The sequence below is a fragment of the Colletotrichum navitas genome, assembly GCF_030913465.1.
Source record: "Colletotrichum navitas strain CBS 125086 chromosome Unknown LY79scaffold_14, whole genome shotgun sequence".
NCBI lineage: Eukaryota > Fungi > Ascomycota > Sordariomycetes > Glomerellales > Glomerellaceae > Colletotrichum > Colletotrichum navitas.
Genome location: NW_026850560.1, coordinates 183,128 through 200,388, shown reverse-complemented (window position 1 = coordinate 200,388; position 17,261 = coordinate 183,128). Strand labels below are relative to the sequence as shown.

At 53.3% G+C, this 17,261-nt stretch overlaps 4 protein-coding genes across 4 annotated transcripts; 1 reads left to right on the top strand and 3 right to left on the bottom strand.

The window, feature by feature from the left end:
• Positions 1-339: 339 nt before the first annotated feature.
• On the bottom strand, positions 340-5,656 carry LY79DRAFT_545926 (vacuolar assembly/sorting protein VPS8). Its single transcript, XM_060557202.1, has 2 exons — positions 4,969-5,656; positions 340-4,917 (listed from the first exon to the last, which is right to left on the bottom strand). Exons 1-2 carry the CDS (start codon positions 5,308-5,310, stop codon positions 406-408), a joined length of 4,854 nt encoding a protein of 1,617 aa, XP_060416724.1. The 5' UTR covers positions 5,311-5,656; the 3' UTR covers positions 340-405.
• A 26-nt stretch (positions 5,657-5,682) lies between these two features.
• LY79DRAFT_545925 (uncharacterized protein) lies at positions 5,683-7,111 on the top strand. The gene has a single exon (XM_060557201.1). The coding sequence runs from the start codon at positions 5,897-5,899 to the stop codon at positions 6,971-6,973; it is 1,077 nt and encodes a 358-aa protein (XP_060416723.1). The 5' UTR covers positions 5,683-5,896; the 3' UTR covers positions 6,974-7,111.
• Positions 7,112-7,525: 414 nt separating this feature from the next.
• LY79DRAFT_482483 (uncharacterized protein) lies at positions 7,526-8,986 on the bottom strand (the record flags this gene model as incomplete). The annotated part of the gene is made up of 2 exons (XM_060553275.1): positions 7,526-8,651; positions 8,709-8,986. Coding segments are annotated over 2 exons (1,404 nt in total), but the record flags the coding sequence as incomplete, so codon positions are not given.
• Positions 8,816-9,736, bottom strand: LY79DRAFT_90592 (uncharacterized protein). The gene is made up of 2 exons (XM_060565202.1): positions 9,105-9,736; positions 8,816-8,956 (listed from the first exon to the last, which is right to left on the bottom strand). Exon 1 carries the CDS (start codon positions 9,652-9,654, stop codon positions 9,124-9,126), a length of 531 nt encoding a protein of 176 aa, XP_060416721.1. The 5' UTR covers positions 9,655-9,736; the 3' UTR covers positions 8,816-8,956; positions 9,105-9,123.
• Between the last annotated feature and the right edge of the window lie 7,525 nt (positions 9,737-17,261).

Genomic DNA, 17,261 nt, shown 5'->3' with positions numbered 1-17,261 from the left:
GGCCCAGCACAGGTGCTCTCCAGACTAAGAACTTTTACAAAGCGCTGACGGTTGCCTACTATATGTTTGCTCGAGCCACCTCGATCCTTGATGGAATTGAAAGTTGCTACATCCTGCGTCTCGTAAATCAAATGGGAAAATATGGTGTTGGAACAACGAGCAGCTCAGGCAAGATCTTACCTTTTTGTCCCCGTGCGGCTGAATATATTCGGCCCTATTGCTCATTCACTAGGGCAAGGCACGATGGCAAGAGAAATGTAACTAAAGAGGAGCCAATGAAAGGCACGCTGACGTCCATTCCAGACACTCGGGGGCTCGCCGATGCGAAGCAAGAAGGTTCCGGTACTTATCATGAATTCGTGAAATTTGTACATGCCTACTACACAGAAGATACACCTCATTCATCTACCCGTCAATCGGACATCTATACTCCCTTGCGTGCGCCTCCACTCGGCTCTTTCCCTCAACGTCCGGTCGGACCTGGTAGGCATCCAAACAGCTCTGATGGTAAATATGTCTGCAGGCCAGCACGACTAAGGGCCCCAGCGGTTGCTCTAGCGGCTTCGCCTTCCCGTCATCCGCATCACTCGTGACTTCGTCCGTACCGTCTTCGGCTGGACGCTCTGATGTCACAGGTGCCGCTTTACCTTTGCCCTTTGAGTCCCCCGCGGTCTGGGACGTATCGCTCGAGCTTCCAGCCTTGCCCATGTCCCCTGCGGCCATTTGCGATTTTCTCTCCGCCCTCATCTCTTCATCCCGCGCTTGCTTCTCCTCCCAAGCCTCGAAAACATTGCCCGAAACACCCGGGCCCCAGATGCGGCGACTGCAAGCTTCGCATGTCGAGCCTCTAGGTCGCCAACCACGTTGTCGCAGTTCCACTGCCTGCTTGACGTTGACGAACAAACTTCGCTCGAGCAATCGGTTGGATAGCCGAAGTATTGATTCCTCATAGGCATATGCCGAGAAGATTGAAGCTAGGACAGAACGCAGGTCTGCTAAATTTGGCGAAGAGGCCGCGGCTCGGGTGAGGAAGGATCGCAGGATACGCAAGAAAGACAAATTGCTTCCGGCATTGGTAAGCAGTCGGCCGCTCGCCTGAGCTCCGGTAGGGCTCGAGGTCGTTGTTAGAAGCGCAGTAAAGGTGTGCTGTACCAGAGACCGCAAAAGTGCCAAGAGCTTTTCCTTGTCCAGACTGCCCGGTGCGTCGTGGGTCTCGTCTGTCCCATTGTCATTCTCGGTACTATCCAAGGTCTCAATAGTCGCAGAAAGTTGTCGAGTAGTCTGCACGGCTGCATCGATCAGGCTGAGCCAGAGTTCTTCGTCTGGTGATAGCGTTTGCGTGGTGGACTTTGATTTTCTTTGAACACCATTCATTTTCCTCGATGACTTGGTTTGGCCTTGGCAAAGCCAGATACCCACATGGACGTACTTTTGAAGTGCCCGTAGAGTCTCCTCCGCTCCTGACTGCATTCCATCGGTATCTTCCTTTTGAGCACCCGTTAGGATGCCTTGCAGGGCTGACTCAAGAGTACCAATGTGCTTCACAAGTCTGTCCATAGCATCCTTGACCTGGCCCTCGCGAGCCATCAATACAACTGCAGCATCGATGACACCAGTCTCTTCCATGGCCGGAAGCAGGACATCGAGCCTGAGATTGACAGACTGAACCAACCCGATGTAGTCGGAAACATGAGACGGATCGTATTTGCACATGAGCTGTACGTAGCGTTCGATGAGGACCCGATCTGGGTTCGTCGGAGACTCGCCGTCTTGATTTTCGGGCTCGAGCAATGTTCTGAGGTAAAAGAACTGTAGCCCCGGAGCGTCTTCGACAGAGTCGAGAACATGCTGATGGATGTCAACCGACTGAGCTGACAGAGCTTTCGCGGCTTGGAGAGGACCCGTTTCGAGCAGGGCCCTGGCGTTGTTCTTGATTGCGTCTAGGACTTCTTGAACCTGGCGACGGTCCAGACCACTCTGTGGCCGTAGACAATCCCCGATGCATTCAAAGACGGCGTCCCGGTCAGCGGGGTCTTCGAAATAAGTCTGGACAAGCTTGCCATACTGTCTGTCAACCTTGTATTGCCTCTTTAGAGTCCGGTAGAACCCGGCCTTCTTGAACATGGGGATTAACGCGTTGACGTCGGGAGGCTGGTATATCGACAGGAGGTATTCGGCGCTGAGCTGTGCGTCTTCGGATAGATCTGCTCCAGGATAGTTGCATAATCCCGTTAGGACCTTTGTAAGAATTGACCCGGGGAACAATAAGTATTGAGGAAACTTGGGAAGGTTGCGGGCGATGAACATATCGAGATAGATAATGTCCTCTGCGGCGAAGTCTGAGGGGTTCATGATCTCCAGGAGGATAGAGACTATATATTGGCGATCAACAGTGCGACCAAAGATTTGCTCTTCGGGAACATCGCCCCTGATGCCGCCGTTGACTTGCTTCTCAGGCGAGTCGTTGAGGAACGAATCTTCAAAGGCCTCGTTGACGGCGCTCAAGAAGCTCGGGGCGTCGAACTTCAAAATCAGTCTCAGATACGGGAAGGACGGTTCGGTATGCTGGTCTGGTCGTGTAAGGAACCGCCGATCGCTGCCCTTTGGCCAGATGACGCTATTTCCTGAAAACAGAAACCAGTATATCTCAGCTTTAGCTTTCGAGGCAATTGCATCATCCATAACTTCACCAGTGGGGTATACTCTGCCAGTCAACGTGTAGGAGAGGTAAGGGAACATCTTCAAGGCGTTCACGCCATATATCTCGTCGTCCACATTCCCGGAAGACATGTAGTCACCATTGCCCATGAGAGGTACCAGCAAGGTTAGCAGGTCGATCAGTGGCGTAATATAGTCGTCCAGCGCTTGGTTCCAGACGTAAATCAGCGCATCGTAAAGGCCATACTGCTTGCACAATAAGGTAATCTGGTCCAAGTCCAAAGTCATAGTGTCCATATGAACAATCATCTCCTCGAGACGGCTCTCCCATCCCTTGTTGACATAGTGTGTTACCGTGGCTTTGATAATGGCTGGGGGTACGACGGTGATTTGTTTCTCGAGGATGTAAGGCTCCATAGTTTCGAAGAAGATACCCTCCACACCGGCGTCTTCATACCACTCGTACATCTCTTCAAAGAGAAAGTCGATATCGCCAACGCTATGAGAAGCAGTAAAGCAGGCCTCAGCCAGCTCCCGCAGATGGCTGTCGTCAGCAGAAGATCTGTCTTTCTGCCGCTGCGTGAAAGCGTACTTGAGGGATGCTCTCATGATTTCCATAAGCTTGTCGCGCACCATCGAATGCCGCAATCCGGTGTCTTCAGGTAAACCAATGGTAAGCTTATCGGCATCACCCGTGTAGTACGATGTACCGAGCTGTATGGCTCCGATGTAATCACCATTCTCCATGAGAGCAATGATTCGATCAGCCCAATTTGACAATGACCCGATAGAGACATCGTTGAACCCGAGAAGGAATATTTTGCCTTTATAGGTCTTGAAGCTCATATAAAACGCATCAGCCACGACGCCATGCATGGATGTATCGTCCTCATCCAACTGCTCCACCAGATTATGCAGCTGTTTCGAGAAGAGATCGGCGTGGTAGATGAACTTGTTGATCAGATCGAAACTCTCCGTCATGCGCATGGTTTGATCCTCCAGCACGACCAAGCGTTGTGTGATGGTCAGCACGGCGAGGACCGAACGACTGAGCCACTGGACCGCAACGATGGCCTCTTCGCACTTCCATCTACTCCGTGCCTTGAACTTCAGCGTCGGAGGTTTGTCCTTGTTCTCGGCCGGTATCTCGTCAACGTCGAGAACAGTCAAAACGTCGGACCAACAGTAAACCAGTTTGGCTTTGGAGATGTCGCTTCCTGTGGCTGAATCTGAGACCTTAAGCTTGACCGCGGGGAACCATGCTAAACAGCCGGTCATCGCGCTGTGGTGAGCAACATCCTTCGGTCTGGCCGACTTATGCTGGGTCTGGGCTATGGGTGTCGTAGATACGATGACCAAAAGGTAAGGGGTGAGCATCGCCGTAAGCCCCATGGTGTCAGTTGCGCGTTCAGTGTTGCCCAGAGGCAAAGAGCCGAATGCCAGAACTGTACTGGGTTTAAGAGTCTTGTTTGTAGGAGGTGCAGCATTCGGATACCTTCCAAGGATCCTGGTTGTTTTCACGGTGCGGCCAAGGGATCCCGTTCCTCGCGTAGCCAGGTGTGAGAACGCCATACCGCGGTCGTCCGAAGAGACGAGCGCCGTGTGTCTTGTCCCGAGAAATCCGAGATGAGTAACAGCAACGTTGGGAAGGTGGCCGTCCATGGTCCGATTCAGGACTTGCGCTTGATCCAGATGCGGTATGTGCAAGAACGGTCTTGATGCGCGGTTCGTCTCCCAGGTGAAGATGCTTCCGTTTGCATGACCACCAGCGATCGTGGTGTGATCTGCCGAAATCGCTATCGCCGTAATGGCGCCGCATTCAACCGCTTTGGTACCGGGCCCGATAATAGTTTTCAAGACCTGGCTATAATCAAACATTAATATTATGCCCTTGCTAGTCCCAAGGACAATTGAAGCAGAGACAGCAATGCAGGTGGGTGTTCCAAAGTTGCGCTTGCCAGCCTCTGAGAAGGCCTGGCCGTTGAGCTTTCTTAATCTCGTCCATCGTACGACTTCCCACGGCGGGGTGGGTGTATCGGTGTCATCACGGTCCAACAGACCCGAGCTGAGGGATGCAGAACGGCTGTGGCCGGTGAGAAAGGCAGGGGAAGAGGATCGTGGGCTGTGGATAAAGCCGGAGGAGATGCGAGACTGGAAGCGGCGGTCGAAGGGTCGGAATGAGGGGCTTGGGCTGCTAAGGCCTGGTCGGGAGGCCACGGATGGGAGGACACTACTGCTCGGAGAAGAGATTACGGAGCCCTGGGTCCTAGGTTAGCTAATGTCTCTTTATATGTTGAGGGCTTTACTTGCCTGGATAGACGGGGAATCATCAGGAATTGACATCAGGGAATCGATCGGACTCCCCGCCCGCTTCGGGGCTGCATCCACCGAGCCCTCCTCAGAAACATCGTCAGCTTGTTCGCGCAAAATGTCGCGATATCGGTTGGGAACGGCGCCCTTCTCAATTGCTGGTGGCGTGCTGCTGGATATCTGGGTCTCTTCATCCAAGAGGCCGGCAATGCCGTCTTCCTCCTTCTCAGCCTTTACAGTCTCTTCGTCACCGAAAGCTGGTTTGCCCACGGAGGACCTGTCGTCTTGATCTGCCATGGTGTCTCCGGGTCCATCGTCTCTCTTTGTCGATGGTGGGGTCATCAATGGCGGTTCCTAAGGCACATGGCTTGCGGTCGCAGTCGGGTTGGACGGAGTGTTCGTTTTGGGTTCAGAAGCTTTAATGGATGCTTTTGGCAGGGAGAGTGTGTAGGAATAGATTTCTTTAGTACGAAGCACAAGTTGGAAACAGGGAACTTTGTGCGGATGCGAAGGTCTCTTGGTGATACGCGCTTCTAGAGCTCCTATCAGATGAGTGTGAGCTGCAACATTAACAGGTATTCAGTTGCAATCTACAAGAGCGTACGCATTACGCAGCTTAACACACAGCCCACACCAACTGGGCGCACCTTGCAGTTCCAGGTTCCAGGTTCCAACAAGCCAAAGCTCAGGCACGGACCGGTGTTTTTCCGACGAGCCTGTCTGATTGTCACATACATGCAAGCACTAATTACTCGACCGGGCCTCTAAAACTTACATCACAGGCTTGCGCTCCAGTGTCTTGTATCCGCAGCTACACCCCACACATATACATGCGCATCGCGCCAACCCCAGGTCGTACAATCACAATCCTTGTGATCCCTAATAAACGCACTGTCACTTTGACAATTCAAACCCGAAAGCCTTCATCATGTCTTCAATTGGTCCTCAACTGCCACCGCATCTCGTAAAGAGAAAGCGCACCCCAGATGACGAAGGCGAAGACTCACCACCGACAAAACAATCGCGCAACACCGACGAGATTGACCTAGAAAATGACTCCGATGACGACAGCTTTGGTCCGAGTGCCCATGGAAGAGCAGCAGAAGCCACAGCAGCCTCGAAGCCCTCCCCGTCATCAAAACCTTCCATCGGCCCAACTCTCCCCCCCTCCAACCCAACAAATATCAACGAAATTCCTCTCGACGACTCCGATTCTGAAGGTGATTATAGCCCCTCTGCTCCCTGCGTTACATCAACAGCAGAAGCTCCGAAACACAAGCCCTCAATAGGACCAACTCCACCACCCAAACAAATGATAGGCCCAGCGATGCCACCTCCAGACCACCACCGTGGCGCCGATGAGAACGGCAACAGCTCCTCGGATTCCGATGACGACTACGGCCCTGCCCTCCCGTCTTCCACAACATCCGTCCAACGAGCCCAGGCTGCAGCGGACGCAGTAGCGGCGGCCCAAGCCTCTGCAAGTTCCGTGGCGCCTCAACGCGACGATTGGATGCTCGCACCCCCCACGCAGTCAGGCTACCACGAACGCGATCCGACAAAGCTCAAGAACCGTAAGTTCGCAAGCGGCAAGTCTTCCGCCGCCGCGGGCGGCGCGGGCGGCATCAGCAGCATATGGACCGAGACGCCGGAGCAGAAACGCAAGCGTCTCGAGGACGCTGTGCTCGGCCGCGGAGATGCGACCGCCGCGGCAGGCCCTCAGCAGCCGCGCCGTACAAAGGAAGAGGAGGAGCGTGATAGGCGCATCAGCGAAAACATCGCAACAGCACGTGGTCGCAGCATGTACGAAGAACATCAGCAAAGCAAGAAAGGAGGTGTGAAGCAGGGTAAGGACGAAGAGGAGGAAGACGACCCAAGCAAGAGGGCCTTTGATCGGGAGAAGGACATGTCCCTGGGAGGCAAGATCGGAACAGCACAGAGGAGGGAGCTGCTCAATCGAGCCAAAGACTTTGGTGGTCGTTTTCAGAAGGGTTCGTACCTTTGATACCCATCTACATGATGACGAAAAATTCATGTCTGCGTTAGTATCCACCGCAGGCGTGGCCAATATCCTAGTATTTTCTCGTAATAGGCCGGTGTTCGCCGTGGACGTCGTGGAAAGCACGTCATAGCCCTGAGATGCACAGTGATTTGTGTTTTTTTGTCAATTGTCATTATTCCGTGACGAGTGATGCCTATATCGCCGCAACTCCGCCGCAACTCCGCCGCTCCCCTTGTAATTCGAGAGAAACCAAACCAAGCCACCACCTAGTGCAGTCACGCAACTTCTTCTCTGCCGTATCGCAACAGAATCTCCTACCGTCCTCTTTTATTCCATATGGCCTCATCCTCCCGACGGGTGTATGTATGTGGGGGTATGAGAAGTGGCATCGTGTAGCATATATAATGCAGTAAAAATCGCAGGCCTTTGCTTAAGATCTGCATATCCGTCTCTGGGGTATGGATGATGTACACAGGCGACACAGCAGTAAAAAAGAAAATTTAAGATCGAAATCACCTTTGCGGATGGTATTTATCAACGCGGTCACCGTGTCTCAGTAGTAGTAACGGCAGGTGCTGTTTGCGTACCGGCCTCAAGCTGAGATGGCGTGACATGAGCGCCAGTAGCTGTTGGGCTACCGGGCTGCTGGTTGTCACCACGTCGAAGAGGGTTGCGGAATGCAGGCAATCTGATGTTGGCTAGGAGCCCGCGAGACTCTTGGTTCTCCGCAACAGGCGATGAGGCTTGCTGGGCAGGCTGGGGAGAGGATGCGGGCGTATTCTGCTGACGGGTACGGCGGCGACGGTCGGAACGGCCGCTGGCCGCCCGATTGCCTCTGCGGCGTCCAAAAACAATGTTATTGCCGGTCAAATTGTACCAGGCAGTTGGAGGAGCATTGGGCATGTTGGCGCGAGATGCCGAACGGCCCATCTCGCCGGTGGCGCTCGGGTCACCTTCGCCAGGGGTTGGGCGAGGCTTTGGGGTGTAGTAGTCCGCCTTGCAGAGAGGACAACAGGCTCTGCGGCTGGTAAGCCATGGATCGACGCAGACGGCATGGAAGGCGTGACCACAAGTAAGTCCGCGGATATCATCGTCATCCTCCAAGGTGTCAATGCAGATAGCGCAAGTATCGCCACTGGTTGCCATCAGTTCAGGGGGGACAGCGGCGTTGATATGCTCATCGTCTTCCTCGTCATCATCATCGCTATGGACACGCTGAAGATGAGTCGCAGAAGTAGGGGTGGTTTGTGGAGCATCAGCATGGCCAGCTGTGGTTGAAGTATTGTCGTCCTTCTTCGTAGCATCTTCGGAAGTCTTTTCGGAGGCAACGGGCTTGTTGCCGGTCCCAGTGGTAGGGCGATCATCTGTAGACTCGCGTTCCTTAGAAGGCAGCTCGGGAACGATACCGTCGGCAGATCGAACGCTATTTGCACGGCTCGGCGGAGCAGACACGCCCCCAGCAGTAGGCAGACCTTCTCTCGCACGTTCGCCAACCCATGTCTTGTACTTGGTCATGGGGAACTTGTCGTTGACCTCGTCCATTGTCATCAACTTCTTCTCACGGCGACGTCGATGCGGGCGAGGCATATTCTCGAGGTTTATGGGCTCTCCATCTTCGTTAAGACGCATGGCACGATTGCGTGCATTGTAGCGGAAGCAGTATTTGACTCCAACGATGATCCTGACGCAGATGTTAGATGCTTGATAATACACAGGCAGGATTGGGCAAATTGCTGACCATAGGTTGGTGAAGACGACTCCGAAACCCAGGGCAACGAAAAAGAGCAACGGGGAACTCGAGTTACTGCCGCCACCGCCTCCGCCTCCTCCGCCTCCATTCCCTCCTCCATTACCTGAGTTGCCGGTCGGGCTTGGGTTGTCGGTGGCCGTCTCGGTCGGAGATAGGTCGCCGAGAGTCGATGTAGGTGCCGCAGTTGGAAGGGATGAGGCTGACTCCGAAACTTGACGCACCACAAAGCGGGAAACCTCAACCAGAACCTGATCAATAACGGCCATTTTGACGGCAGGCTCGCGATGGTCCAGAAAATCCAGTCTGAGTCCGAGCGATCGGAGACAGGCAAGGGAGGGAAAAAGCCGAACACCAACGGTGGGTGATGCCGAAGAATTGACTCACGGTCGAGAGAAAGTCGAGGTCATGGAGAAATGAGTTGAGTGTCGTAGTGAAGGAAAGTCTGCCACGAGTTGAAACCAGGAAGCCGAAAACAGCGGTTCTGGACGGAAATGGTTGACCTGAACCCCCGGTCGCATGCGGTATGGAATGGAAACAGGGTCGCTAGTAAAAAATGAAAGATCCCTCTCCAAGGAGATTTTGGTTGATTCTGGATTTGTCGTGAACCCGGTTCAACTCTTAGCCTGAATGGCGTCGTCAGTAGAAGGGGTTGAAACAGGAAACCACGACACGATGTCGTGATGGGGGTTGGTGGAAGGGTTGACGAAAGCAGGCAAGAGATTGCGGAGTGAGCGAAAGTGCAGGTGGAGTGGGATAAGTATGATGGATCAGGACGTGGAACTCTGATGGACAGCAACACAGCCCAGTCAATAGAAAAGTGGGTACGAAACATGGCGGGCGGGTAAGTGCGAAGGACACTGAGCAGGAAGGGCAGGAAGGGCAGGAAGGGCAGGAAGGGCAGGAAGGGCAGGAAGGGCAGGAAGGGCCTAGTCATCGGCCCCAGCCCCCGGACACCCAAACCAGCAAAGTGCAGAATGGAAGGAACAGCCAGTAACCAGAGAAGCAGAGCCAGCGACAGCAGGCGCAGCCACTAGGTGCAAAGTACTGCAGACTACCTCTACCTACTCAGACTAAGCACCTAGATAGGTAGGCAGGTACCTAGATACTGAGTAGTGTACGTACATACACATACCGGTACACTTTACGTGCAACCACCAGACGCAGCACCACATCGCAAGCTGGGAAGGAAAGACGGGGAAGGACGATGGAACGGAGCGATAGGCTGCAAGATGCAGTGGGATTGGACAGGATCAACAAGTCAAGGTTGGATGCAAGGAGGTGGAGGGATGGAGGAGTGGGGACTTGTGCCCGGGGTACGGGTGAAGATGATGAGGGTGGGTGAGGATGAGGGTGAGAGGGTATCAGAGGCGCTGGCTGAACTCGCACTGTGCCACTGCGATGCCTCTGGCAATTAACATTGAGGATTTCCTGTCTGCACAGATACGGAGGGTAGGATGACGTGCCGGTGCTAGCGCCTCACTCAAGCCAAAAAAAGTACGCCGAGAAAGGGGCAGGGTGGCAGGGTGACATGGAGACGCGACACAAAGGCGTGTGCACTCCCGCTTTCTTCCATCCGTGAGCTGGGAAATGTGAGGCCAGACAGGCGCCTTAATACCTACCTAGTACTTAGGTACTGTACTAGCACACCTTCTGTTCCATACCAAATACAGTGCTTGGGCATCCGAGTGTCCAAGGCATCACATACATGTTAGAGCGTAGCATCTGTCCAATGCCTAGGTGTAGGTGACCAACATGGACACCTCTTGGAGTCTGAGTGAGCAGTCAAGGGGCATGGACCCAAGCCCTTTCTGTCACCTTACTTGGCTTGCCAGTCCCAGACTTGTCTTTTTTGAGCAAAATGGCAGCGGACTAGGGGGCAATGTGAGTGGCGAGACTGAACACTCAGTCAAGTCACTGTCTCCTTTGGGACTAGTGGCACATCTCGTTTTAAGTGTTCACAGTAGTGAGGTTGCTTGGTTGCTTTCACTGGGCTAGGGGGGGATGCAATGGTGGTGGTGCGAGATCTTAGTTTGGAAACCAAGAGCCAAAATAAAGAAAGGAAGAAAGGCGGGAGAAGAAAGAAGAAAGCGGGAAGAAATGAAACAGCCAGTACACAGATTATGGAAAGACTTGAAATTTTATCAAAACATCGTTTGATACATCCTGTTGTTTTCGAGGTGCGCAAACAAGAAATACATACAGTGTGTATGTAGCAAGTATTTAGCGCATGTATATGTATATCCGTACATGTCTACAGGTATGTGTAGCACGGGTCAGTCCCAAGCGCTTGCATGGCTAGGCCAGAGATTGACTGCAATGTGGTCTGTGGCCTCCCCACGGTGCGTTCCATCTCAGCTTTCTCTCGATGACATCCACACTCGGTAGTGTCTACAGTCTACATTTACGTGCCCCTTGTTGGACAATCTAGATTTCTGATATATCTCGGCCAGCATATCCATTCTTTGTCGTCATCGTCGTCGTCGTCGTCATTCGTCGGGAGACGAATACACTGTATCATCAACCACAAACCCTATCCTGGAGAAAATCGTCTCAGGTCAAGGGGCACAACTGATGCTGATCTGATACCCATGCTACCTACAGAAGTATCTTAGTATACGGAGTACTGCTACAATGACAAGCTGACAAGTGCCACCTGGAGGGACGGTACGAATACCCGCGTGGCCTCCATCCAAGGAAGGTCAGCGCCCGCACAACCCGTGTCAGCAACCCTGGGGCCAATACTGGTCGGACCTGCCGCATGCTTCGCGGGGTCCTTCCCTTGCCAATATGGTGAATGGCTAAGGCTTCGTATCCCCGTTTCCACTCCCTTGGGCCAGAACTGAATTATCGACAGTATCTTACAGCATGGGTGGCCCTACATTCGCCCATCTGCAACAACATTTCAAAATCGAATCTTCTTTGTTTATCCTTTTGTTCTCTCCTTCCCGACCATCGGCCGCCACCGCCGCTGCCAGCCGTTAGCCACCCCCGGTACCACAATCCGATGCGTTGGTGATCACCCAAGGGAAGCATAAAAAGGGTAGGTTTGCGGTGCTAGGCAGAAGACGGCATGGCCGCGGCACCACACACTTGCAGGAGTCCAGCAAAGGAAGAAGCAAGCACCGAGCCGCGGCCTGACACCTGAAGCAAGTCCGGCGTGGGTGGGGCAAACCGGCTTGGTTGCGTCGCGTTTCTCGCCGACTGCTTGCCCGAGTTCAACTCCTCACTCAGTCTCGACCCTAAATATTCTGAAAGCCATACGATAAGACAAGTTCGACCACCTTTGTGCGACCGACATTCTGTTCTTGGATAGCAACGGGCTCAGGGCCATGAACAACAGTGGTCGCTTGCTCAACAAGCACTGCTTCCAGCAACCCGAATTTCCACGCATCCATGGCATTCTACAGGGGTTGTAAATCACGAAGCTGTCGAATTACCCGCCCCTTGCTTATTCTTGTGGTGGCACAACGGCATTTTGTTTTGACTCTTCAATTGTGGTTACCATGAGCAGACTGCCAATTTTGACTGAGGGTTGGTTTCCTCACTATACATTATGTAGTAAGACATTGGCTTGACTTCATGGCACCAGTTCATCATGAGCACATCGAACAAGCCTTGAGTTGTGGATCTTTGAGAGGCCCGAAGCAACGGATTGCGCCTTGCAGGCTAGAGAACCCGGGCACGCCATCAACATCTTACCTCTATCACTAGTTGATATCGCACCAATGAAATCACGCCAGGCTGTTCTGGCTGAGAATATATATATATATATATATATATATATAAGGAGAAGCAAAGAGCAACCTTCTCGGCGCTTTTAAATCGGCATGCTCCTCACTCAACCCATCAGCAACTAAACGGCGGCCTGTGTTCCCGCTTTAACGAAAACGAAGCGTAGCATCCACGTACCCGCTCCATACGAAAGAAGGAATGTGTTGCTTGGTTGACTTGAACGAGATATCTCGGTCCCTGTTACGCCTCATTTTGACATGTCTCAAAGTCTCAGACATGGTCAATAATAGGTCCAGCAACTCAGCGGTGTGCTGGACTTCGACGGGGCGGTCAGTCTGAAGTTGAAATCGCCACAAATCACACGTTTCTCGTGACGATGAACAGCGTGTAGGCAGTAGCTGCAGCCACTCAAAGTTCGGATGTGTCTCCGAAACGCTAGGGCCGATGGGCAGTTGATTTCACCTCATCTTTGTGATGTTTCAGCGTCACAGACAAAGACGACGCTTTTTGCCACAATGACTTACTCGGCAGCGCTGATCCAAGCGTTTTGCAACACCAATCATCTTTGTCTGCTCGAATTGACTCCTTGGCCAACGTTAGCGTTCTGGAAAAAGGGCGCAATCCGCGGCTCTCTTGGAACTGTTACCTAGTGCCGTGCCATGCCACACAGCCCAAGCGTTGCCTCGCTGTCGGCGTGCCCCATCACCCCAGGTCCAGACTTCAGACACGAAAAGCGTAATGCCACTGCGTAAAGCGACATAACACGGCACATGCATGTCTCGAATGATGCCAGGCTACGATTACTTTGCAAGTTACTGGCGAGTAGCTGCTTCTCGTAGACACTTCAGTGTCGAGTCCTGTCTCAAAAAACCATCGAGCCCCTGGAAACGCTCAGACGTCCTCGCAAAGCTTAGCCTTCTTGGGCATCACGGCTGTGCCTGGGGTGCCATCTACCCACGTAACAATTTAGCAACCACCAGCGCGTCTACATATCACCGCGCACATCGTCAACAGCGATTGGCTGGCTGACATGGTTCATATAATTATTTCCTCGTCCAATGGAGTGAACGTTGAAGATGCTCTAAAAGTATGGTGTTATCGAAATGTACGAAGCCTATGTCCTTTGTGACTGACGGGACTTGTGGAGATGAGCCGCTTGATCCGGGGCTAACAGAGCGACAGTGTGAGAGGATAGTCTTTTGACGGTGCGTACAGGGATTCCATAGCCGATGCCCAGGGATGCTGACGCTGACCTACTAAGTAAGGACCACTTATCCCCACCGTTGATGACGGCGACAAGAACGACTTGGCACCCGGTTGCTTGGTCATCACGCTACTCGATACCTCTGAAGCATGGTCGACAATAACGGACTCTATACTACATATACGCCTCTATGAAATCCTTTACCTTGTCTTTATCGTGAACCAGCCGGACGGAACGGCCCTCTAGAACAAAATCGACATAGCAGTCAGTCTCTCTCAAGGGAAGAAAATCCCCCGGAGGCTGGGGTAATTCCGAGGTTCCCTGGATACAACCAGGCTCGTACCATCATCGTCTATACCGCGCCAAACGTTGTCAACCCGTAGACCCCGAAGCCTCTAGACGGAGCATTCGATGTCCCTCGCCATTATCCAGACACTAGGCATGTTTGTTGGATTGATACAGCGTGCAGCAATCATACCATGACTATCCATACGGAAGTCGCGGAAGCGGGCAACGAGGACGGCGACTTCCCAGGGCCCCACTGTTATGCCGTCAACCACCTGACCAGTTCGCCATCCCGACCTCCTTAGGGAGGGTTTCCCAATAACGAAGTGCACGAGCTGTCTTGCAACCGCACCGTGATGTCAGACCACGAGTCTGGCAGATGCCAAATAATTATCTTTCTCACATCAGAATGGCAATGTCATCATGGCTTGTTTTGCTTGTCTTTGCCCGGGTTAAGAGTGGCGCAGGGCTGTGCCGACGAAGCGAAGACTACCGATTCCAAATTCGCTAGTCACACACATCGTACAGTACATCGTCAACCGCAAGCCTTGGCTGCTAGCCATTGCCGAACACCGGCATTCGGATGATCTGGGGTCGATTTGCCTCCTACCGCTAGTGTGGACTCCTCTATGACGCCGCGAAGATCAACTTGGAGGGCGGCCAGTGTTCTGTCACACCCTGTCAGCACCGGTCATGTGTCGGCTGGGCTGGGCCGGGCTGGGCGGGGGAACCAACCGCGTCCGAAACAAAAAGGCAGGCCCCAAAATGTCGTCCTTGGAGCCAGTTTTGCGGATCGTGGCCCAAGACAACGTTGACGCGTTCCACCAAGCCAGTGCCCATTGGGCTGCTAGCAAGAGTGGCTGAGATCATTGTATGGAACCCGACATGGCTCTCCAATTTGCAAACCTTGCCTTGCGCCGTCGATCCTTGACGCTGTGCCATCTAGGGGACGTCCGACCTAGGCCTTATTCAGCTACCCCTTATAAGTCGAGCTGCTACGATAACGGCAGCGCGATGCAACGGCAGCAAGGTAACAAGAAACGCCAGCGAAGGTCCGAGTGCTCAAAGCCGGTCTTTCAGACGCTGGGTCCTGCGTCGCCCGTAGGGGCTATCAATGCTGCCATGAGGCTTCGGTTTTCTTTGGTTTTTTTTTTTTTTTGTTCTTTTAGCAGGGGGTTCATTCTGTTCTTACGACGGACACAAGAGCGGAGAGGGACGAAATCCTTCAACGAGCGCAAATCAGAAGGCCCGCAAAAATTAAGCCCCCACAGGCTAAGGTTGCGACAAGCGAGCAACCCCGACTACCGTGACGCGGCCTGCATTCGGACCTTGGGCATCTCCTCACTTCGGCCCCAGGCCCGGCAGCTTGCAGCAGAACCCGCGGGGTTCTCTGCATCTTTTCCGTTCGAGGGGAAGATGCACTCGCTAGAGTGCCAGGGCGACAGGTATTTGAAAAACTTCCACAAATACATGCAAAACAAGGAGAGGGGGCTCCCTGGGATTAGAGACGAACTCAACGCCGTTTTGGCTAACCTTTTCTTCCGCTCGCCGCCCGCGTCGTCAAAGGCTTACGCAAACGTGTATGGGGCTGGTCTATTGTTTTAACCGCGACGACCAAGCTTTTTCTGCCAAACTGGAGAGGCTTAACATGACATTTTCGCCATCCGTCCCTATCTGTTCTTGGGCGCCCTTACTGCAATGGCCTTACTCATGACATGCCCGAGTCGAGTGCCGTGCTTGGTCCGGGCTCAGGACGCCGAGTTTTTGTGTGGCCAGCACTCCATATTCGACGACCCCGCCCCCGGCTCGGATAAACGACGAACGGAAGACGGGCCTTCCGAAATTCTATCCGTTCCGAGGTTTGCCCACAGTGCCGCCTGCCTACCCGGCTATACTTTTCGCAGCATGGCCAAGGAGTCCCATGCTGCCTGGGGAGGCAAGGAGTCTGCCGCATCGTGGACCCCGGCCGGTCCATCTCCAAGTGAACAAAAAACCCAGTGTCTCCCCCAAGGGGCGTGGCAAAGGATGGCGAAACCTACTGTCGAGAGAGCAAGCTTGCGGGTCGCGCTGTGTGTGATCCTCAGCGAGGCGGTTGAGAGCGTACTGTATTCCATAGCGGCTCACGTAAAGTTTGCAGATGACGCGGGACAAGACCTGGACGCTGGGTCTTATGGGCCGGTGCGGGCTGTAGTGCGAAGGACCCGTAACATCGGGCGAGTGTGGGTAGCCGTATGCTGGCGTTGGACCACACCTGTCTCCTCTTGATATATCACTGAATCAGACACGTGAAGGCAACGGCAAGCTTGCGGTTTTTAGTATCTGGTCCTCCGGTCTGGTGTCTTGGTCTCTATGGACTGATGCCGACATATGACCGCTGCTAAATACCAGACGAGAGCTCGTCCGGCTTGATTGTTCTTTCGGAGACGCTACTACCTATTCGCTCCATTTCTTGGTGGTGTGCTTGGATGAGCTTCGGCAACTACACTAGAACATTTGCCTACACATTCGGACGTTCGTATTGACGTTGCGTGAGGCTAGTTCAATGTATCGCCTGCAATTTCTCTCAAAATAAGTCAATCTCTTCTCGAGTGGACAACTATTCCAATAGCCATGATCTGATTCTGGAGACGCTATTCAAAGTTCACATTGGTCACACGTCAAGATCATGCCGGGTTCTAGCGTCGTTCAGACGCGAACGTCTCTGGCAATCGACCATACCCTGGGTACGAAACTGGACGGCGTCATGGCGGGGCTTGCTCCAACGACTCTCGGGGATTGCCGTTCCTCTACTTGTTTTTGGTCAAAACGCCGTCAAACGACTATAGCCATGAGGTTCGGATCAGGCTCTGTGGTTGACTCGACATTATCTGAGCTGCTGCCTCACATTGACTGTCTGTCTTGCACATGTCGTGGCAACAACCGGACGGCCTGCCGGGTACGACACGCGTGAATGCATCTCGCTGACGTTCCTGCTCACCCCACCTCCGGACCAGCTGCAGAGGAGAATGAGCTAAGTGTTCAGAGTCTCCACACATTCTACACATTCTGTCGTGTTCCGACAATTCGGCTTAAGCGTCGACCGCTGAATCAATCCACATCCATATGCTTTTTTTTTTTTTTTTGCTTGCCCCCGCGTTACAGCGAATCCCCAGCCTGTTTTCAGTGTCTTCTCCAACCGCAACTTCCTAGCGTCCTGAACCACCACCTTATTCCCATTCGCTTCCCGAGAACAGCATAGCCCCCCGGCGCCTACGGAAATATACCACTTCCCTAACCCCGTTCACACGCGACCTACACGAATTACCACCGCACACGCAGGC

What these genes read in the sequence shown, in the direction of transcription:
- LY79DRAFT_90592 (XM_060565202.1), bottom strand. Translation starts at nt 9,654, where the DNA reads ATGACTAGGCCCTTCCTGCCCTTCCTGCCCTTCCTGCCCTTCCTGCCC.
- LY79DRAFT_545926 (XM_060557202.1), bottom strand. Translation starts at nt 5,310, where the DNA reads ATGACCCCACCATCGACAAAGAGAGACGATGGACCCGGAGACACCATG. An exon ending in ATGATTCCCCGTCTATCCAG is followed by an intron (nt 4,918 to 4,968) that starts GCAAGTAAAGCC and finishes CCTAGGACCCAG; the next exon opens with GGCTCCGTAATCTCTTCTCC.
- LY79DRAFT_545925 (XM_060557201.1), top strand. Translation starts at nt 5,897, where the DNA reads ATGTCTTCAATTGGTCCTCAACTGCCACCGCATCTCGTAAAGAGAAAG.